This window comes from Schistocerca piceifrons, chromosome X, assembly GCF_021461385.2.
Source record: "Schistocerca piceifrons isolate TAMUIC-IGC-003096 chromosome X, iqSchPice1.1, whole genome shotgun sequence".
Lineage (NCBI taxonomy): Eukaryota > Metazoa > Arthropoda > Insecta > Orthoptera > Acrididae > Schistocerca > Schistocerca piceifrons.
This window is the reverse complement of record NC_060149.1, coordinates 369,277,059-369,298,886: the sequence shown is the minus strand read 5'-3', so window position 1 is coordinate 369,298,886 and position 21,828 is coordinate 369,277,059. Positions and strand designations below refer to the sequence as shown.

Genomic DNA, 21,828 nt, shown 5'->3' with positions numbered 1-21,828 from the left:
CTCTAATCACCAGAATCTGGAGTAGTGTGATTACTGTGGCTTCGGTTGTGATGGATATCACACTTACCACTTTGGAGTAAGAATCCCCCAATGGCAGCCATATACAGCCAAGAAATGTGCCTACAAAGTTCAGACAGATGCCTTCCCAAAGTTGGCACGGTTGTGGACCAGGAGACAAAAGATTTTGGTGCCAGTAAGCATGTTATCACACAAGAGCTTTCACCCATGACATTCCTAAGTGCCCACAACAAAAGTAATCGTGGAACCCGTGGTCTTAATGTGGGCAGCATGACAACACTGTGCATACCTTCCACTGTGTCTGTTATTGGGACATCATTAATGATTGCTAGACAGGGGTAGATGTGAGGCAAGGTTTGGATTTTTGTTCTTGAAAATGCATATGGGCCACCTGCGGAGCATGTAGCACATGACTTATCACAGGATCAAGTTCTGGTGTATGTCTGCAATGATTCAAGCTGCTTCTATGGGAAATTCTTTCAAGGTCTGTCTCTTTTCAACATGTATGTGGAAACATAAGACTTCCTGCTGGTCAACGGCCAGGTCTTTGCCTCCGGGAAGGCACAATAGAGCATTTCCATTGGTGTATTCAAGCATACTTAATTGTATGAGTGTAAGAGCTTAGGGAAATGCCCAACATTGGAGGCATTGTGCTGTTCATTCTATAAGACTGGAGTCTGACCTTAATAATGCCTTAATAAAGAAAGCAGTTTATCGTCCCTGATTAATGTGAACTTTGTCCCAAATAGGAATACATGGAACTTCTTAAATGTTAACACAATTGCTAATGTATCTTTCCTCATTTGAGAGTAGTTCTTCTGGCTGAGCATCAGCATTTTTAAAGCACAAGCATTGGGTTGTTCGGTAATGCCATCATTTCTATGTGCCAGCACAGCACCAACGTCATATGGAGGCGATTTTGTGGCTGGAACCAGTGGGTTGTTGTTGTTGTTGTGGTCTTCAGTCCTGAGACTGGTTTGATGCAGCTCTCCATGCTACTCTATCCTGTGCAAGCTTCTTCATCTCCCAGTACCTACTGCAACCTAAATCCTTCTGAATCTGTTTGGTGTATTCATCTCTTGGTCTCCCTCTACGATTTTTACCCTCCACGCTGCCCTCCAATACTACCATTAGTTATATGATCTACCCATCTAATCTTCAGCATTCTTCTGTAGCACCACATTTCGAAAGCTTCTATTCTCTTCTTGTCCAAACTAGTTATCGTCCATGTTTCACTTCCATACATGGCTACACTCCATACAAATACTTTCAGAAACGACTTCCTGACACTTAAATCTATACTCGATGTTAACAAATTTCTCTTCTTCAGAAACGCTTTCCTTGCCATTGCCAGTCTACATTTGATATCTTCTCTACTTCGACCATCATCAGTTATTTTGCTCCCCAAATAGCAAAACTCCTTTACTACTTAAAGTGCCTCATTTCCTAATCTAATTCCCTCGGCATCACCCGACTTAATTCGACTACATTCCATTATCCTCGTTTTGCTTTTGTTGATGTTCATCTTATACCCTCCTTTCAAGACACTGCCCATTCCGTTCAACTGCTCTTCCAAGTCCTTTGCTGTCTCTGACAGAATTACAATGTCATCGGCGAACCTCAAAGTTTTTATTTCTTCTCCATGGATTTTAATACCTACTCCGAATTTTTCTTTTGTTTCCTTCACTGCTTGCTCAGTATACAGATTGAATAACATCGGGGATAGGCTACAACCCAGTCTCACTCCCTTCCCAACCACTGCTTCCCTTTCATGCCCCTCGACTCTTATAACTGCCATCTGGTTTCTGTACAAATTGTAAATAGCCTTTCGCTCCCTGTATTTTACCCATGCCACCTTCAGAATTTGAAAGAGAGTATTCCAGTCAACATTGTCAAAAGCTTTCTCTAAGTCTACAAATGCTAGAAACGTAGGTTTGCCTTTCCTTAATCTAGCTTCTAAGATAAGTCGTAGGGTCAGTATTGCCTCACGTGTTCCAATATTTCTACGGAATCCAAAATGATCTTCCCCGAGGTCGGCTTCTACCAGTTTTTCCATTCGTCTGTAAAGAATTCGTGTTAGTATTTTGCATCCGTGACTTATTAAACTGATAGTTCGATAATCTTCACATCTGTCAGCACCTGCTTTCTTTGGGATTGGAATTATTATATTCTTCTTGAAGTCTGAGGGTATTTTGCCTGTCTCATACATCTTGCTCACCAGATGGTAGAGTTTTGTCAGGACTGGCTCTCCCAATGCCGCCAGTAGTTCTAATGGAATGTTGTCTACTCCCGGGGCCTTTTCGACTCAGGTCTTTCAGTGCTCTGTCAAACTCTTCACGCAGTATCATATCTCCCATTTCATCTTCATCTACATCCTCTTCCATTTCCATAATATTGTCCTCAAGTACATTGCCCTTGTATAGACCCTCTATGTACTCCTTCCACCTTTCTGCTTTCCCTTCTTTGCTTAGAACTGGGTTTCCATCTGAGCTCTTGATATTCATACAAGTCGTTCTCTTTTCTCCAAAGGTATCTTTAATTTTCCTGTAGGCAGTATCTATCTTACCCCTAGTGAGATAAGCCTCTACATCCTTACATTTGTCCTCTGGCCATCCCTGCTTAGCTATTTTGCACTTCCTGTCGATCTCATTTTTGAGACGTTTGTATTTCTTTTTGCCTGCTTCATTTACTGCATTTTTACATTTTCTCCTTTCATCAATTAAATTCAATATTTCTTCTGTTACCCAAGGATTTCTACTAGCCCTCATCTTTTTACCTACTAGATCCTCTGCTGCCTTCACTACTTCATCTCTCAAAGCTGCCCATTCTTCTTCTACTGTATTTCTTTCCCCCATTCCTGTCAATTGTTCCCTTATGCTCTCCCTGAAACTCTCTACAACCTCTGGTTTAGTCAGTTTATCCAGGTCCCATCTCCTTCAATTCCCACCTTTTTGCAGTTTCTTCAGTTTTAATCTACAGTTCATAACCAATATATTGTGGTCAGAGTCCACATCTGCCCCTGGAAATGTCTTACAATTTAAAACCTGGTTCCTAAATCTCCGTCTTACCATTATATAATCTATCTGAAACCTGTCAGTATCTCCAGGCTTCTTCCATGTATACAACCTTCTTTTATGATTCTTGAACCAAGTGTTAGCTATGATTAAGTTGTGCTCTGTGCAAAATTCTATCAGGCGGCTTCCTCTTTCATTTCTTAGCCCCAATCCATATTCACATATTACATTTCCTTCTCTTCCTTTTCCTACTACCGAATTCCAGTCACCCATGACTATTAAATTTTCGTCTTCCTTCACTATCTGAATAATTTCTTTTATTTCATCATACATTTCTTCAATTTCTTTGTCATCTGCAGAGCTAGTTGGCATATAAACTTGTACTACTGTAGTAGGCGTGGGCTTCGTGTCGATCTTGGCCACAATAATGCGTTCACTATGCTGTTTGTTGTAGCTTACCCGCACTCCTATTTTTTTTTATTCATTATTAAACCAACTGCTGCATTACCCCTATTTGATTTTGTATTTATAACCCTGTATTCACCTGACCAAAAGTCTTGTTCCTCCTGCCACCGAACTTCACTAACTCCCACTATATCTAACTTCAACCTATCCATTTCCCTTTTTAAATTTTCTAACCTACCTGCCCGATTAAGGGATCTGACATTCCACGCTCCGATCCGTAGAACGCCAGTTTTCTTCCTCCTGATAACAACGTCCTCCTGAGTAGTCCCCGCCCGAAGATCCGAATGGGGGACTATTTTACCTCCGGAATATTTTACCCAAGAGGACGCCATCATCATTTAACCATCATGCATGCCCTCGGGAAAAATTACGGCTGTAGTTTCCCCTTGCTTTCAGCCATGTGAAAATGGCGTAAGGCAGGGCACTGAATGCAGCATATGCTTAAACTGCACGAAAGTGCACACACAGGCTAGTTGTTCACTGGTACTGCACACCCTTTTTTTGCAGCTGGTTCACTGGCTGGGTGACATGGGCCACTTGTGGGATAAACTTTGAATCAGTTTCCTGTTTCTTGTCTAGCAGGGCAGTGCGATTATGCATGTTTCTTGAGTTAGTTATATTAGTTACCAATATCTTTCTATTCATACATTTAGCGACGTAATGTGGTACATGAGCTTACATCATAAGATAAGTGTGCTTAACACAAAGAGAGATTATTTACAGAGTAGAGAGTTTGGTCATTTCTGACGTGATTATTGGTCACATTAAAAACATAGCACAAGAGGAAGTTTTAGGTAACACTGCAAGTTCCTATCAAAAAGCTGCACGATCTATACAAAAGTCAACTTTGCTACAATAGGATGCTCAGAAAGTAATGTCAAAATAAACTACATGGTTTGTTGGAATGCCAAGGACTAAAGCTAAGAACTGTGCCCAAAAACTCATTGTTATAGATAGGTTTGATTAATTGTTAATTGAACAAATGGAGGAGGACATTTATTTTAATTAAGAAATAATGCCAACATTATAGAAACTGCTTGTTGCTGTAATACAAAAAATTCGCTTTCCTTGGTAGAAAGATGTTTTGCACAAGATACTGGATAAAATGAGGTTTTGCTGAAAGAAACCTGAAAGCAAACAAGAGATTCTGATAGAGTGAATGAATATATAATTGACTTGCGATAAAGTTACTTGAGGTATATCAGTTCTCTCTAAATGACTCCTCTCTATAATCTTATGATTTGAAAGAAGGCAATCACATTCTGTACTCCATACAGTGCCAACCCATTTATAAGGGGGGGAAAAAACACACACACTGCCTGGAAGTGTCTGTACACTACATTGACACTGAGTTAAAAGGCCAGTATAATCTTGTGAAACAGCCTGTAGGTGCTCCTCGTGACGTAGCTGGGAGACAGCGTGGGGAGTCACCTGCTCACTATTCAGTTTGCTGAAAGTTACACAGGATATTTGGCAGTGCTTGTTAAATGATATTCACTAATTATTTTTTTCTCATACTGATAACACTTATTTCTTGACTAATGTGTTTACAGCAATGGTGTCCACATTTGGATGAATACCTGGGTGTGGTTGTAACTTTGATTAAATTTGGCATGGCATTTTTACACAATTTAATACAATTACTTAATATGCTTTTTCAATGATTGTGTGTTACATGTGACCATTTTAGAATTTTATGCTCTAGTGATCTATTGCTTACATTATTTTGAGTTTTGGTACAGTAATTTATTTTGATAGTTTTAAATCCTTTTGAGGTTGTTTGTTTCCAGGTATTTACACATTTCCCTTAATAATGTCTTTGAATTTAAAATCACAAGCACTTCAGAAATAAAAGCAACAACACAAATTTGTTTCGTTGCTTATTTAGTTTTGCGACACACAACTACTGCACATTTACGAATGGGAACCTAGCACTGTCAGTTCTCACTGTGTTCCCACTTCTGTTGCACTGTCTAAAGCATCACACCAGCCTGTCCTCAGTGAGACAGTGGAGTACTAGATTTGGGAGACTTTTAGCTTTGTACACCTTACAACGTGTGATGAAACTAGTCAAAAGAGGGGTAGAAAACAGCTGCACACTCCTAGGAAACTTAGAAAAAGTGTGATGTGGCAATATTATCCACAGTCAGTCGCAAGAATTCACGCGTTCCTCGATGGAATATTTTGAGACAGAGAGGGATGTAGGAGTGTCTCTTGTTCCTTTGGATAAAGTGGTGAAGTAGTGACTCTAGAAATCAGTGAACGATCATTTTGACACCAATTTGCAATGACAACTTCGTGAAAGAAGAATCACCTAAGTCATCTAAATTGGTGACACCTGGGAAGAAGAGATGCTTCAAGAAGAGGGTCATAAAACTTGACTCTTTTTCAGGAAAAGAGGAAAATGAACCCTCCATTAAATGTTGCATTTGCAAATTTATTTCAGTCATTTCTCATTCATGTTGTGAGACTAAGGAATATTGTTCAGCCAGCTCCTATCATCTCCTTGTCATAAGTTAGACTGCATTTTAAATATATTTCTTTTTGTGCAGACACTCAGATATTATTTCAACGTGTGTAAAACACGGTTTTCAGAGGGTTATATATAGGAAACTAAATGCAATATGAAAATTTTAAAGGATTCATTGCAGATCAAGGTATTTTAGAAATAAAAAAAGTAAATAAACAAAATAAAATAAAAAATAAACAAAATAAAATAAAAAAATAAAAAAGTACTGCTATGAGAGCAATAGTTCTTGAGTTATGACATGGTAAGTCTTAAGCTGTTTAGAACCAGGAAAACTTAATACGTTTGAAAAAAGTAATGGAACTCTTGCCCTAATTAAAATTTAAATTACAAACAGTTTTTTGACATGCTGAGGGACACTATAGAGATATTACATCATATGTGAATTTGAGATTTTTTTACTGGGGTTTTGTCAGGGACAGACTTCAAAGTGAATTTCTATCGCTGGAGAGAGTGATGCACTGTGGTCACTGCCTGCAGACAGTACTTGATGTAACAATGCTGCAACTTTAGATCTTAAATGTCAGGTGCCAAGTAATTTAAAGCAGACTATGCAATATCTGCCTTTACCCGGTTTAACTCTAATTTTTAGTCTTTGTATCTGAAAATGTACCTCAGCATATAACTGCATGGTTTCTTAATTTAGCAGTATTATAGACATTACTGACTTCTTTTGCTTTTTCTATCAAACTGAGATTTATTAATGCTTCAGATTTATCATTTCAACAGCTGCTCATTTTCACAAATGGGCTCATTCTAGAAGCAACCATATAATAGCTTATAACTACACTGCTTTCATTTACCTTTGGTATCTTTTGTGTTGTAGACCAGACTTAACACAAGGTCTACTTTACAAAATGTCTTACCTTCTTTCTATACCACCGTAATTTACTTAATAAAGTCACATGATATGAACCTAGGCACTGTGTAATATAGAAATATATACCAAACACAGATTTTCAACCAACAGTAACTGCTGAGGTGTGTGTAAGTGATCTCTGCGAAAACCACACAACTACTCATTGCTCCTTCATGTAACGTTAATTTTTTTCTATAAATCTTTCTTCTGCTATTTAAGAATAATTTCATTTGTTACTGAAAAGTGCGTAAAATATTATTTCTCAGCCTCAAGTGATAAGTGTTTGGAAGAGCTGTTATCTAATAGGATTTTATGGGCAGGTACTACTGTGAGCGAGAATATAACTAAATTTCACAATTTTTAGATTATTTTTGTAGGAGATACACACTTTAAAACTTGCTATGAGTTAAATATAGACACAATTACACAGAAACAGGGTATTCATCAGGTTATATATAGGAAACGAAATGCTATGAGAGCTATGAGAACATAGTTTTTTTGGCCCAATAGGCAGCTGTGCCATGGAAATGTGATGCAAGAGTCAGTGTCTTGGGGAATTTCCACAAGCCCATTGGCTAGATGGGTTGGTTTTTGTTAGTGTGACTGAACTTAATTGGAGAGGATACTTACAACACAAACTGAATGTTGTGGTCCAAACGTGCTAGCCTCTTTTGCACATTAGAGATTTTTCTTTATTAATACTGTTTCAAAAGTGTAGCAGTGCCAAGTAGTGACAAGGGTCTGCTAACAAACATCTGTGCAAGATTTTGCAAAATTTATCTTGCATACTGCACATCAATGGGAGCGTGGATATTCCAGCAATGGCCATGAGTTAAACTTTGTACGATGCCATAGCATCTCTGGGGAGGAATTAAGGCAACATTTGGTACGCCAGGTTTGACTCTGATGGTGGGTTTATTTTCATTTTAATTTTATTTTTGCAGCCAAAATTACGCTAAAACCACATAACAAGGGTCGTCCACAAAGTAAGTGCTGTTTCTATTTCTATCAGCGGCAGCACTACGATCGCAGTTCTGAGCATGTGTGGCAGTTACTCTGACTCAAGGAGAAAACATGTATGCCATTTTCAGATCGCTGCTGCCAACATGTGCTTTGTAGTGATTCTTTATAATGTCAGCCGTAATTGAAAATGTCGCCGTGTGTGAAATCAGATCTGATTCATTTTCTAAATGCAAAGAAAGTTAAACCAAAGGAAATTCATCGGAAAATCTGTGAGGTTTACGAACAAAATGCTATGAGTGATTCAATGGTTAGAAGATGGGTCAGACTGTTCAATGAACGACATGATCATGTGCATGATGAAGAACGAAGTGAACGCCCGTCTGTGCTCATGTTGGATACCCAAAATTATTACTGAACAACACAATAAACAACAGATGGTCAGTACACTTCAGTTTTTGATACACTACAATGAAGAAGGCGATGGTTTTCTTTCTTGGATAGTCACGGGGGATGAAAGCTGGGTATCATACAATACCACCCGAAACAAAATGGCAAGCAATGGAATGGAGGCACATTTCATCCCCAACGAAGGTTAAGCCTAAGCAAATCTTGACACTTCAAAAAGTCATGTGCAACGTTTTTTGGGACAGAAAATGCATTTTGCTGATTGATTTCTTACCACGAGCCCAAACAATCAATGCACATGGTTACTGTCCGACCATTAAGAAATTGCGCTGCGCAATACAGAACAAGCACCGAGGATTACTATCAAAAGGTGTTTTTTTTTTTTTTTCTCCCCACAATAATGCCCGACCTCACACAGCAAATGTGACCAAACAACTCTTACGGGAATTTCACTGGGAAGCATTTGATCATCCTCCATACAGCCTGGACCTCGCTCCTAGCAACTTTCATCTCTTCTTACACCTAAAATCTGTCCTTGGTGGTCAACACTTCAACGATGATGACGAGCTGAAAGAACATGTTACTGAATGGTTGTACACACAGTCGGCAACCTTCTATGAAGAAGGCATACAAAAACTTGTGCCACGCTATGACAAGTGCCTACAAAATTTCAGAAGCTATGTAGAAAAGTAGTTTAACAGTTGTAGATTTTTGTACAATAAATATTTTTTCTGTATCTGTACACGTTTGTTTTATATAACCAAACGGAACTTAATTTGTGGACATACCTCGTATATGACAATAAGTATTGATAACTCCATAACCCAGGGAATAAAACACATGAACGGCTAATTTATTTGCAATATAATCAGATACTGGAACCATACTCAACTGATGCACACAATGAAAAATGTTGGTGGGTTATGTTACTTTATCTATCCATTTTAACAATTCTTAGAAAAAGTTAAACAACACATGGGTTGTAATCACAGACCAGTGCTGGAAGACTAGGAGACAGCCGGTGCAGATGACTCTGTCGGCACCTTGCAGTTGGGGTTTGGCAGTGCTTTAGTTGTGCTGCTGTAGGGCCTGGGGCCTGAAACTAATGTTATATGGAAAATTCACATCAAGAGAAAAAACATACTTCTTGTCAGAAATGCTTTTTTTTTAAATTATCTGAGATAACTACATCTTTCACACAAAATAACTTTTCTCTTCTAGACACACAGAAACAAAATGTAATCTGTCACTCTGACACTACTCTGTATGCCTGAATGCAATAACTTCCTCTGGTGTTGCATAACTGAATAATTAAAATTAACTAAATAATTTAAAAAAGAACTGACAACATGCTTTGTTCAAATGAGGCACAACACACAAAGTTCTTTGACAACACTAAAGCCTCTTGTTTCTTTCTCCTAACAGAAGTATTTCAAGCTATGAGAACACAGTTTTATAATCAGTTTCAATTCTGTAAATAATACAACATGTTTCACTTACATCAACACATGGCAGTGTTTCTGGGGCAGGCTTCACTCTTTGCAAGACATGCTTCGCCACCTATGATGAAAAACAGTGTCTGGTACAATCTGTAACATATAACTGCTATACTAATTAAATTAGAATCAATTTCCACTGAAATCCAGTCAACAATGGAACACATTACAGGCATTGTACTGATGAAAGGATAATGTATTCTTTGGCTGTTCATGACTTGCAAAAACAATATGTATTAAAATTAGTACACGAGGTGCTGAGCATCAGACAGGCACACAGAAAACAGGGAAAATAACTCCTCTTTCAAATGAAGTCCATCTTTAAAGCTAGGCATCCAGAAGTGGTGTGAATTTGATAACTGGCCCATCGGACAGCAGCTTTGCTAGGGATAAAAAAAAAAAAAAAAAAAAAAAAAAAAAAAAAAAAAAAAAAAAAAAAAAAAAAAAAAAAAAAAAAAAACAGCGCCCCCCCCCCCTTCTCCCCCCCCCCAAACACTCAAAAAGAGCATCAATTTTCACCACTTCTTTATGCCTTTGTGCTACTCTGTAACTCTTCTACTTTGTGAGTGATGATCTATCCCCTGATACACAATATAATCCATCTTGCACACTCCATCAGAACTAAATGTTTTTATTTCATTGTACTCTTGTTTTTCTTAATGCACTTGGTAATTCAAAAGTAATGGAAATAGTGCAAATACACATATTTTATGCTGTCTGTTCCAAAATGTGAGTCCAATGTTTAATGACTGTATCAAACCACTCTTTTCTGAAGGGTTATTTGACAAAAAGGTGCAATATGTTCTTCTTAAAGGTGGTGTCACATGCATGTGGTTAAAAGCAAATAGTATTGGCACACACTGTACAGCATCCGCCATGGTGTAGTCGTTATAGCTGCTGCTTGGTAATATGCTGGTCACTGGTTTAGTCCCACCTGCTTCATTTATTTATCATTTAATATTTATGTTTTCTAGAAGATTCTGAGACTGACTTATTTATGGAATATTGGAATTTGCTACAACATTTTATTTATGTACAAACAGGAGCACACCCTGCTGAGGCAAACAATTCAACAACTGTGCTTTCAGTGTCAAATGTTATTACTTTTCGACAACACTGTTCTTGTAATTAGAACTTGCTTCCAGATTCTATGTGACATATTTGATGGCAACAGGTATCTCGGACTTTGGCATTGCCACGGTTCCAATAAAGCTTTGCAAAAGCAATTGCCTTCACACACAAGAGCCTGAACACAAACAGCACATTCTGCCTATGATCTGCAATGTGAACTAATCGATACAAAAACAACAGTCATATGCATATCCAGCTTCACTGAAGTATATCAGCAACTGCTGGTTGTTTTCCATCACTTTTCAGTCCCATTCACGTTGAGAGTGGAGCCAACCCAGACCATACAACCCAGTCTTTAACACTTTAACAACAAAGGGGATCTCCTCCTCATGAAGCAGCATTCATATATGATACATGATTCACAATGAAATGTGACGATGTGAAACAATATTCAACTCTCAGAGCATCCTTGGTTCTACTCTGTGATCCTTGTGGAGAAGGAAGATGGTTCATGGTATTTCTGGGACAATTACTGATGGCTCAAAGCTTTCCTCCAAAATAGATATACATACTGGCTATTCACAAGAGACAGCTTTTATAACAACTGATGGCCTCTATTAGTTCAAAAATATCTAAACGGGTTAACAACTGTGCTCCTCCACCGAACCACAGGTGCTCCCAAGCCCTTATCTGTGACGTCACGCGCAGACGGAGGAATTTTTGGTGACCACTTCTTGCAGACAGCCAAACACACATAACAGAGACTTAGACATCGTCTTGCCCCAGGCCGGCCCCTCTAGTGTTACTGGGGCCCGGCTGGGCTATAATTCCTCCATCTGCGCGTGACGTCGCAGATAATGGCTCAGTGGAAGGGGAGCGATAAGCGTCACACTTCTGGTCTGCCGGGCGTCAGCTGTGCCGCAGCACGGAGCGTTATTCGCTCTGCAAAGGACGCAGAGTGCGGAAGCTTAGCTCTGGGTGTTCACTGGGTGTTGGCCTGCTATGTTCACTGTGTGTTATCGTGCCTCTGCAATGCCTTTGCGACACGGATATCGTCGGCACTGGTGGCGCAGTGATCCTGAGTATAAGTCATTGAAAGCAATAGAAATTGACTTGGATGGACAATTTAATAAGCAACAGCTTATGGGTGGTCCAAATGTTTCTCGTGGACTACGAGTGCAATTCACGTGTGATGTTTCTGCTGTGTTTGGAGGCAGTACATGGCTGACCTCGGCTGTTGTGTGGGGGAACCATGCAGATTATTGTGGCCTTGAAGCATTCCCTGATGCAAACATCTTGGCTTGGAAGACATGGAGTATAGCTGAGAGTACAGGTCTACTCGCTAAAGTTCCCTATGGTACTTTGGTGCCAGACAAGCCATTTACTTTGTCCACAAGAAGAAAGAAGAAGCTGAATGCAGGTGAGTATCTTTTTATATGGGCTAAAGTAGGGAATAATAATTGTAAAATAAAGATTACTGGCAACTGTATGTTCTATTATAGACAGTAAAAAATCCTTATCTCCTTTCCTTATCTCTCCCATTTTTTTAAATTCATTTATATACTCTGTTAGCATATGGTTACACGCTAGGCGTAGCGTGACCTTGAGCCGGAATTAGGCTCTGTGGCTCGCGCAGCCTGCTGTGCGGGTTGCTGGCCCATCTTGTCCCAGGCCGGGAGACAGCCTTAGTAGCCTCCAACAAGGCCTTTGTGTTGGGTGAAAAAAATTGATGTTACGTTTCTGGAGAATTATTCCTATTTTTTTTTTTGGGGGGGGGGGGGGGGTTTCCAGATGAGAGGATAAATGCTGTCACAATAGGTTTATCTTCTTGCTGTGCAAGATGTAGCCTAAACTTTTTTGGTTTCATAGCACAGTTGGTCTGGCAGTGGTGGACGTAAGTGCACTTTCAGAAAGCTGCCTGTATGTGCTCTCTTGGTCAGAGATTTCACGAGCCTTGTGCACTATTGTGTTGAGGATGCCTTCTCACTGTAAAAGGGCAAGGCAGCTTGAAGCATTTAAGTAAAAATCCGCATGTACTGGTTTAAAGTAATTGCTGTGTCCTTGTGCATCATCTGGTCTTCACTTGACTACCATATCCACGAAAGTAAGTTGGTTGTCGTCTTCTATCTACATTTTGTGTCTGATGATTTTGCACAGTGAGTTCAGATGTCTTGCAGATTCTGAGATCTGTGCTACCAGATCACGAATGTATCATTTATATATTGGAAAAATCAAAGTACTGCACCATCTGGATGATGCTACATGGCTAAATACTCAAGAACATTTCAAAATGAAAAAAATGGGGTCCATCCTGATCCAGAAAGAGTAGGAGCCATAACAGATTACCAATGCAATAGATAGCAATTTTTCTTACAGTATGGAGCATGGGAATATCTGTATCCTCAAGAAGGAGCTTACATCTTCATCAGTTTGGACACTTTTGGATGAGAATTCAGAGACAGAACTACACACTAATCGTAGGTTCAAATGGTGGTTCAAATGGCTCTGAGCACCATGGGACTTAACATCTGTGGTCATCAGGCCCCTAGAACTTAGAACTACTTAAAACTAACTAACCTAAGGACATCACACACATCCATGCCCGAGGCAGGATTCGAACCTGCGACCATAGCAGTCGCGTGGTTCCGGACTGAGCGCCTAGAACCGCTAGACCACTGCGGCCGGCACTAATCGCAGAGGCTACATGGTAGATGTCGTTCTATTGTAAATAGTGGAAGATGCCTCCAGAGTACTCTTCATGTCTTAGAAGAATTTCTCTCTGAAAGAGACAGAGTGCTTTGCAGTTTTGGGAAATCTTAAATTCTGACCCTATTTATATGGCAGACCATTCATTGTTGAGAATGATCACCATTATTTATGCTGGCTGTCACACATTTGTATACAAAAATGGATGTAAACACAAAGATGTCAAATGTCTTCTGTGGAATCAAATGGAGGAACATTACAATACCGATCATCACTGCTCTAATGAACACTGTAGCTGGACAGTGGGAAGATACAGGATTATTGAAGACAACAGAAGCCTTTAAGTTGGAAGAAGCTGACAACAAAAAATTTAATTCACTGTATAGAATCTTGTAGAAGTGAAATTACAAATGGAATATTGACAAAAAGGGATGGGAATTATTGCTCATCATCCCAGCTCATTTATGACCAGACACTGAAGTATTTTTGCGATACTAGACACAATGAAGTATTGTCATAATACTCTGGCTTCAGATCTTTGGAGATTTGTGAAGACTCTTCATAAAATCAGAGGCAGATATCATTGCTCATGTCTCTCCTGCTCCATCAGACATGTTGGAAGCCAATGTGGGGAATCCCAGTGATGGAAATATGTGCCTCAGTTACCCCAGGACAAATTTCTCCACAGGCTAATATGTAGTTAGGGTGTACCATGGCTCTTCTATTGTGTGTTACTGTTGGCAGTGAATTATGTTGTTCACAGCCAGTCAGGTGATAGTACACAGTAGCCAATGAGAATTGACTTGTTTTGGGAGAAGATAGGAATTGATTACTTTTCTTTTTGACATGGAGAACATGAGACCGATGATTATTAATCTGTCTATTATGGATTATAAGGTTAGTTACTGGTTTTCATATTTATTTTTTGCACTGTATGTTTCTCAGAATAAAATGGGATTTCTTGGTATATGGTTTCATATTCAAATGTTATAGTTTAGTTGTTGAGTTGGAGAAGCCAACAAAATATGACTGGAAGGAAACTGGCTGCAGTGACACACTGCTCTGTACCATAGCCCAATAGCTGTTTAAAAAAATTTGTGGGGTATTTTCAGAATGTCCCAATTTTCAAGATAGTGGTTAGGTAAAAACCTAAGAGTATAGTTTAAATTTTACAGACTACATGATAGCATTGTGCACAATATATTTCACTATGCCACTATGAAATTTCATACACCTAACATCATGACAACATTTATCAAACGTTATTTTCTCTTTGGTTCCACCATCTTCTCTAATCATTTGAGTCACGATTCTTGGCATTCATTTTGCATCATTCACTGCATAAATAGTTACCGAGTACAGCACACAATGAAAACGACACAGTACACTATAAAGGCACTTTTACCCATCCTGTAGTTATTCCACTTCACCAGACTGCCACTGGCTTCTTGGAAGGTTTCCCAAGTCAATAAACGGGGGGTAGGGGGGTGGGGTGTAATGGATAACAGTGTTCACTGATGCATCGCCTACTACCCTATCTCCAAGGCAGTACCGATGTTAATGTTTTGGAAATCGCCCGGTTTCTTGTGAATACATATTTTGAATCATGGGGTGTTATGTTTAATTATCTCTGATCATGGAAAAATGTCTCTACCTCGACTGGTGTCGGGCAGTATCATTGACGGGAAGACAACAGCCTACTATCCACAGACAAATGGCCGCATCAAATGTTTCAATAGATGTTATCAGATATGCTCCTGATGTATGTTGACATCAAACAGAGTGCCTGGGATAGAATAGTGCTTCCTCTGACATATGCATAAACACAGCAGTGCAAGACATGGCAGGTTTTATGCTGTTTGCTCAGATCTATGGTCGCAAGACTGAAACAACACTGGATACTTTGTTCATGTTAAATCTGACAATGCTGAGGAAGAGTACACCAAACAGCTCAAACACCAGAAATCAAGAAATAAGACAGTTAGCACACATTTGAACCTCGGATGCTCAGAGTATGGATCAAGACATGAACAGTGATCTGTAAGTTACAACCAGTTATGGATTTTTACACCTGTATGAAAGGTCACACTGTCAGGCAAATTATTAACACATTACTCTGGCCGGTACCAAATTCTACATTGATTCTCATGTGACAACATGAAATCAAGGATGATGATTCTACATCGCAGGTACAAGAATGAGGAGCTTTCATCCATGTCCTCCTCATGCAGTTGTATCTTATCCTGAGGATCAGTTCAACGATAAGTGGCTTCTGACACCAGAAACATGAAGATCTGCCTGATAATCACAATGCCTCAACAGAAGTAACTCTGTTTAGACACTGCTATAACAAGAAGAAGAAGAAGAAGATGATGATGATGATGAGGTGGAGGAGCAATATCTCTGTGTCATTCACTATGGAGTAGTGGTGACATGCTGGTTCAGTTAGCAACTCCTGTAATTATTTATTATTCAACATTTAAGATTTCTGGTGGGTTCCAAGACTGACTTATTTATCAACTAATTGAATTTACTACAACATACTATATATTGTACCGAAGCTTAACACCTGCAATGTCAGCAACCAGCATCAAATCAGTGCTTCAAAGATGCCTAACCACGGGAATAATTTTCCGGAAGGCAGAAGAGAGATGGCCATGCTTCGACTGTCCACCAGGAAGCAACTCAAGCACTGATAACGGCTGCAGGCCACATGGATCAATTCGCTTCCTTAAGACACATGATTGCAAATAGGCCCAGCTGTATCCTAGTGCCACGTGGTATTTAGGTTAGCGCTTGGGCTAGTCCAGGCCAGTTCACTCCGGTTGACTTTTCCTGGGCCAGGCTCCAATTCCACAAGGATTCCATCTATCAGGATTCTCACTTGAGAGTCGCCTCCACGACATCACTGCCATTCGCATCTGACTTTGCAACCCCAATAGCTGCCAACTGTGGACATAAAGTGTGTTCGTGACCTCCTCACCGAAGAATATTGGGACTTTGTCATTGTGGCTGTCTTGCAGACTTGTAAATTCATTCATGTTTAACTTTCAAATTGCTACATGCTGGACTTGGACAATTTTGCTCCCTATGAGACTCTGACTTTTACAAAGCGTGTGTTTAATGAACTTAGACTCAGTATCAATCCAACCAGCCTTCAGAAGTATTAATGTTCTGTTTCAAGGAATTTTGATTCAGTTCACTTCAGAGTAAACATGCTATTAATCTCTGATAAATAAACTCGTTCAATCATTGCTACCTGGATATCTTTTGTGCTGCTGTTGGTAGAACATATGAGTCGGCAACAAGGTTTTGTGTTCCTGTCATGCTTGCGTGTGGTCTGATCCGTGTTGTCAGTGCTTGTGTGTGTCTTCCACTTGACAGTACGCTCATTACAATGTTGCTTATAGCATGACGGTATCAGTGGATCACTCTTCCTGGATGTTGATGCTCCTCCAGCAGATTCGGCGCAACCACAAACTCCTGATTTAGTGTCTGGCAGCCATCTCGACATCTTTTCTGGAAATCTCCTCCCTTGGCAGGAAGACTAACCGTGGGCAAATTACACTGCGTGCACGGAGCAGCATTTCCAGGCTCACAGCATCTCAGGCTAAGAGCAGTGGCATGCTTTCTTTTTGGCATACATAGGCCTGGACATTTATTGCCTATTACAACAACTAAATCCAGAACTGGAGCCCAATGCTCTTCCTTATGATAAGTTGAAGACCAATGTACTCAAATACTTTGACTCTCAAGTGCATGTGATGGTGGCCCACCGCAAGTATTTTAGCTGAAAAACTCCAAGAATTGTCGCACAGATAACAGATTGCTCAACTACAAGGTTTACCTCGCCAACTGCCATTTTCAGTGCAGTAACCCCAAGTGCAAGCAATCGCATGCTGCTTCCCTGGTTAGAGATATGATTTTAGAGCACAATCCAGGTGACTGTCTTGGATCTGATCTCTTGAAACTCAAAAACCCATCTCTAGAAACTGTTACAATGTCAAGTTGAACACTTATAATTCAAAAGACAACACAATACATGTAAGTCACAGAGTGAGTAGACCACGTAAAGCATGTGTACACAGTAACAGTCAAATCTGCACCGAGTCCAAGTCTAGCGGACACTGGCCGGCTGGCCACTTAGGTGGCATGGCTGCTGCATGGCTGGCAGACAGCGCCACATGTAGAGGACGCGCGTAATTGTGCGGCGGCAATTTGAATGATTGGCGCGTCACAACACTTTTCCCCCCCTTGAAATTTTTTCACTGGTCTTGATGGAGGTGGCCTGTAGATGGCTAACGTCCATAGGCGTTGTTTGACTGGACGTGAATTCTCGAGGAGGAGGCTTCCCGTACGGACGAAAGTGTCCCTGATGATAACGGGTCAAGGTGACAGGAGACGTAGGGGTCGAATCTGCTGGGGCCCCGTGCACCAACCTGCCTGTTGCGGCAAGTCCAGTTGATATAACAGGAGACATGGGCAATGTGTTGGCGTCCGTAGGAGAAGGAGGCAAGTAGAGTTGCTCCGACAGATGATGGTCATCTGGTTCATGCATGGGTACGTCTCCTGGTGGCGTCCGTTCTTGTGCTGGCACCGAGACAACGATGAGAGGGCTACGTTGTGAGTAATGAGAGATGCCAAGATCCTGAGTGTCAGGTAGAGCCGAAGGCGGTGTAGGGGCATCCAGAACAGGTGTTGCCTGCTCCCGAGGCCAAAGCTGGTCCGAATGACGCACTGCAACACCCGTGTCCATCTGGATTTCACACAGGCATCGGCCACGGTGTCGTAAGATGCGGCCAGGACTCCATTTTGGCCGCCTGCCATATCCCTCTACCCATACAAGGTCGCCGGCGCTGAACTGGCCAAGCGAAGGCACCCACAGCCGTGAGGTGGAAGGCCACAGAAGATGAAGTAGCGTGCGGGGCTGTCGGCCATGTAAGAGCTCAGCCGGGCTGTGGTCGCCCATGGGGGTGAAACGGTAAGAAGCCATAAATTGGAGAAGCGCATCATCAGCAGAAGAAGTCAGGAGTTTCCTCATCTGAGCCTTAAACGTGCGGACCAGTCGTTCAGCCTCACCGTTAGATTGCGGATGGAACGGAGAGGCCGCAACATGCATGACACCATGACAAGCACAAAAATCCGCAGTCTGAAGAGGCAAATTGCAGACTATTATCTGTAACAAGAGTAGAGGGAAGGCCTTCCAAAGAAAAATGCAGGCGAGAGCATTGGTGGTTGCCGCAGTGGTAGGCGACGTGCAACGGACAATGAAACGAAAGTTAGAGTAGGCGTCAATAACGAGTAGCCAATAAGTACCTAAAAAAGGTCCCGCAAAGTCAGCATGAATGCGCTCCCAGGGCTTCTCAGGCGAAGGCCACGGTGACAAAGATGCCTTCGGGGCGGTGGCCTGTGACGCACAAGGGCCGCAGACGGCGCGCCAGAGATTTTGTCCGAGAGACACCCCAGTGCCCTTGGTGAAGGAGGCGCAAGATCAAAACACGCCAAGACGCAGGTACCACAACATGCGGCGATGCATTTTCGGTGGAAAGGAGGATAACACCATCCCTAGCAGTGAGGCGGTACGCAAAGCGTAGTAGTTCTGCAACAGATCAGTAGTCTTAGCGGACGGACGATCTGGCCAACCCTTCTGAATACAGCGTAAAACCCGGGAGAGGGTAGGGTCAGAGCCCGTAGCAGCCGCCAGACAGTCCCCGGTGATGGGGAATCCGTCCACAACCCACTGCTCGGCAACATCCAGGTGGAAACACAAACGTTCATCCCTATCGAATGCCAGATAAGGACCCATGGGAAGGTGAGACAGTGCATCAGCATTTGCAATTTGAACCGTCGGCCGGAAATGAATCTCATAATTGAAACGAGACAAGTAAAGAGCCCTACGCTGGAGGCGGTATGCAGCCTTGTCGAGAAGTGACGTTGATGGATGAAACAAGGAAACAAGAGGTTTGTGGTCCATAACAAGATGAAATTTGGATCCATAAAGAAAAACACCAAACTTATGAAGAGCATAAATAATGGCCAAAGCTTCTTTTTCAATTTGAGAATATTTTCGTTGGGCATCCATGAGCATTTTGGAGGCGTAAGGAATGGGTTGTTCAGAACCGTCAGAGAAATGGTGTGCAAGGACTGCACCAATCCCATATTGAGAGGTGTCCATGGCAAGAAGGGGATGTTGGCCAGGTCGATAAGTAGCCAGGCACGGGGCCTGTTTCAGCATAGTCTTCAATTTCTGAAAAGCCGCATCACATGACACGGACCAGTGAAAAGGCACGTTTTTATGCAACAGGCGATGCAACGGCTGAGACACCGAACTTGCAGATGGTAAAAATCTGTGATAATATGCTATTTTCCCCTAGGAAGGCCTGTAGTTCCTTAACAGATGTACAGCGAGGAAGGGCATCGATCGTGGCGACTGTTTGCTGAAGCGGACAAATACCATACTGAGAGAGTTGGAACCCCAAGTATGTGATAGATGCCTGAAAAAATTTTGATTTCTGAAGATTATACTTAAGACCGGCAGTTTGTAAGACATGAAAAAGTGTGCGGAGATTCTGAAGATGTTCTTCAGTGGCGGAGCCAGTGACAACAATGGCGTCCATGTAATTGATACACCCAGGGACTGTGAGCAATAATTGTTCCAAGAAACGCTGAAAGAGAGCAGGGGCTCTAGCAACCCCGAATGGCAATCGATGGTACTGATAAAGGCCGAAATGCGTGTTAAGGACAAGAAACTGCCGGGAAGCAGCATCGAGAGGAAGCTGATGATAAGCTTCTGACAGGTCAATTTTAGAAAAATACTGGCCTCCAGCAAGTTTAGTGAACAATTCTTCAGGTCGAGGCATAGGGTAAGTGTCGATAAGGCATTGAGCATTTACAGTGGCTTTGAAATCGTCACAGAGACGAATATCACGGTTTGGCTTAGCACTGACAACGACAGGAGAGGACTACTCACTGGAAGTGACAGGAAGCAAGACCCCTGAAGCAGTGAGATGATCCAGCTCCCATTTGACCTGATCACGAAGGGCCACAGGAATCGGCCAAGCCCGAAAAAACTTAGGCCGAGTGGTGGGTGTGAGCGTGATGTGAGCTTCAAAATTGTTTGCACGGCCTAACCTGGGAGAAAAAAGGGACGAAAATGTCGTCGACAAGGGATCCAATTGAGCATAAGGAATAACATCAGAGACGATATTGACAGAGTCATTATGGAGAACCCAAAAAACCGAAAGGCATCGAAACCAAAAAGATTATCCGAGTTACTATGGTCGACCACAAATATGGGAACAGTGCGAACGACGGATTTGTAAGATACCTCAGCATCAAATTGTCCCAAGAGAGAAATCTTCTGTTTATTGTAAGTCCTTAATTGCCTAGTGACAGGTAATAGGGTTGGAGAACCCAACTGAAGATACGTCTGAGAATTGATGATAGTGGTGGCAGAACCAGTATCCACCTACCTGCATGCGAACATCTCGACCAAGTATTTGGACCGTGAGGAATAACTTCCCTGAAAGGGAAGAAGTACAATTGACAGACAACACAGAATCAGAATCAGCGTCATGTTCATGAACATCATGTATGTGGTCGGATTTGCGAACGGATGACACATGACCCTTCATTTTGCAGTTGTGACACGCGACCCAACATTGGGGACAATCGTCCCGTTAATGTTTCGTAAAACACCGCGGACATGAAGGAAGTTGCCGGAGGTTTTGCTGCAGTTTCTTAGAGGTTTGTTTACGGTTAGGCCGAGGTTGCACTCGGGAGCGTACTGCGGCCACGTCGGCCAGTGGGGACACGCCACACGCTTCGTCAACAGCACACAGAGGTTGTATTTCCCCGACGTCACCCCACACCTCTATTTGCGCCCCAGTGGCGCGAGAAACTTCAAAAGACTGCGCGATGGATAGAACTTCATTGAGAGTCAGATTTGCCAACTGAAGGGCACGTTGCCTCACTTCTTTGTCGGGCGCCAACTGGATAATAGCATCCCGTATCATGGAATCGGCGTAGGATTCTTTGTGAACTTCAGTAACAAATTGACACTTTCTACTGAGGCCGTGAAGTTCAGCAGCCCAAGCGCGATAGGATTGATTCGGTTTGAGGCGAAATCAATGAAAGGAACAGAGACTTACATGTTTGTTCATCCGTGACATGAAATGCCAAGAAGTGCTGTCGAAGACGTTTTTCGTAATCAGACCAGTCTTCCGCCGTCTCGTCGTAAGGAGGAAAAGGAGGTATAGACAACGACGAGAAACGCCCCGCATTGGATGCCGCGACGAAATCACG

General features: G+C 41.7%; 1 protein-coding gene across 2 annotated transcripts in view; it reads right to left on the bottom strand.

The window, feature by feature from the left end:
* The window catches only part of LOC124721814 (mitogen-activated protein kinase kinase kinase 1-like), a 178,522-nt gene that overhangs the window by 138,459 nt on the left and 18,235 nt on the right, over window positions 1-21,828 (bottom strand). The window contains exons 3-4 of one of the 2 annotated variants that reach the window (XM_047246934.1): window positions 9,752-9,811; window positions 9,246-9,353 (exon numbers count right to left, since the gene is read on the bottom strand). In XM_047246934.1, the coding sequence (XP_047102890.1) occupies window positions 9,246-9,353; window positions 9,752-9,811 (168 nt within the window). The remainder of the gene's footprint in view (window positions 1-9,245; window positions 9,354-9,751; window positions 9,812-21,828) is intronic. The other variant, XM_047246935.1, reaches the window with a different exon arrangement.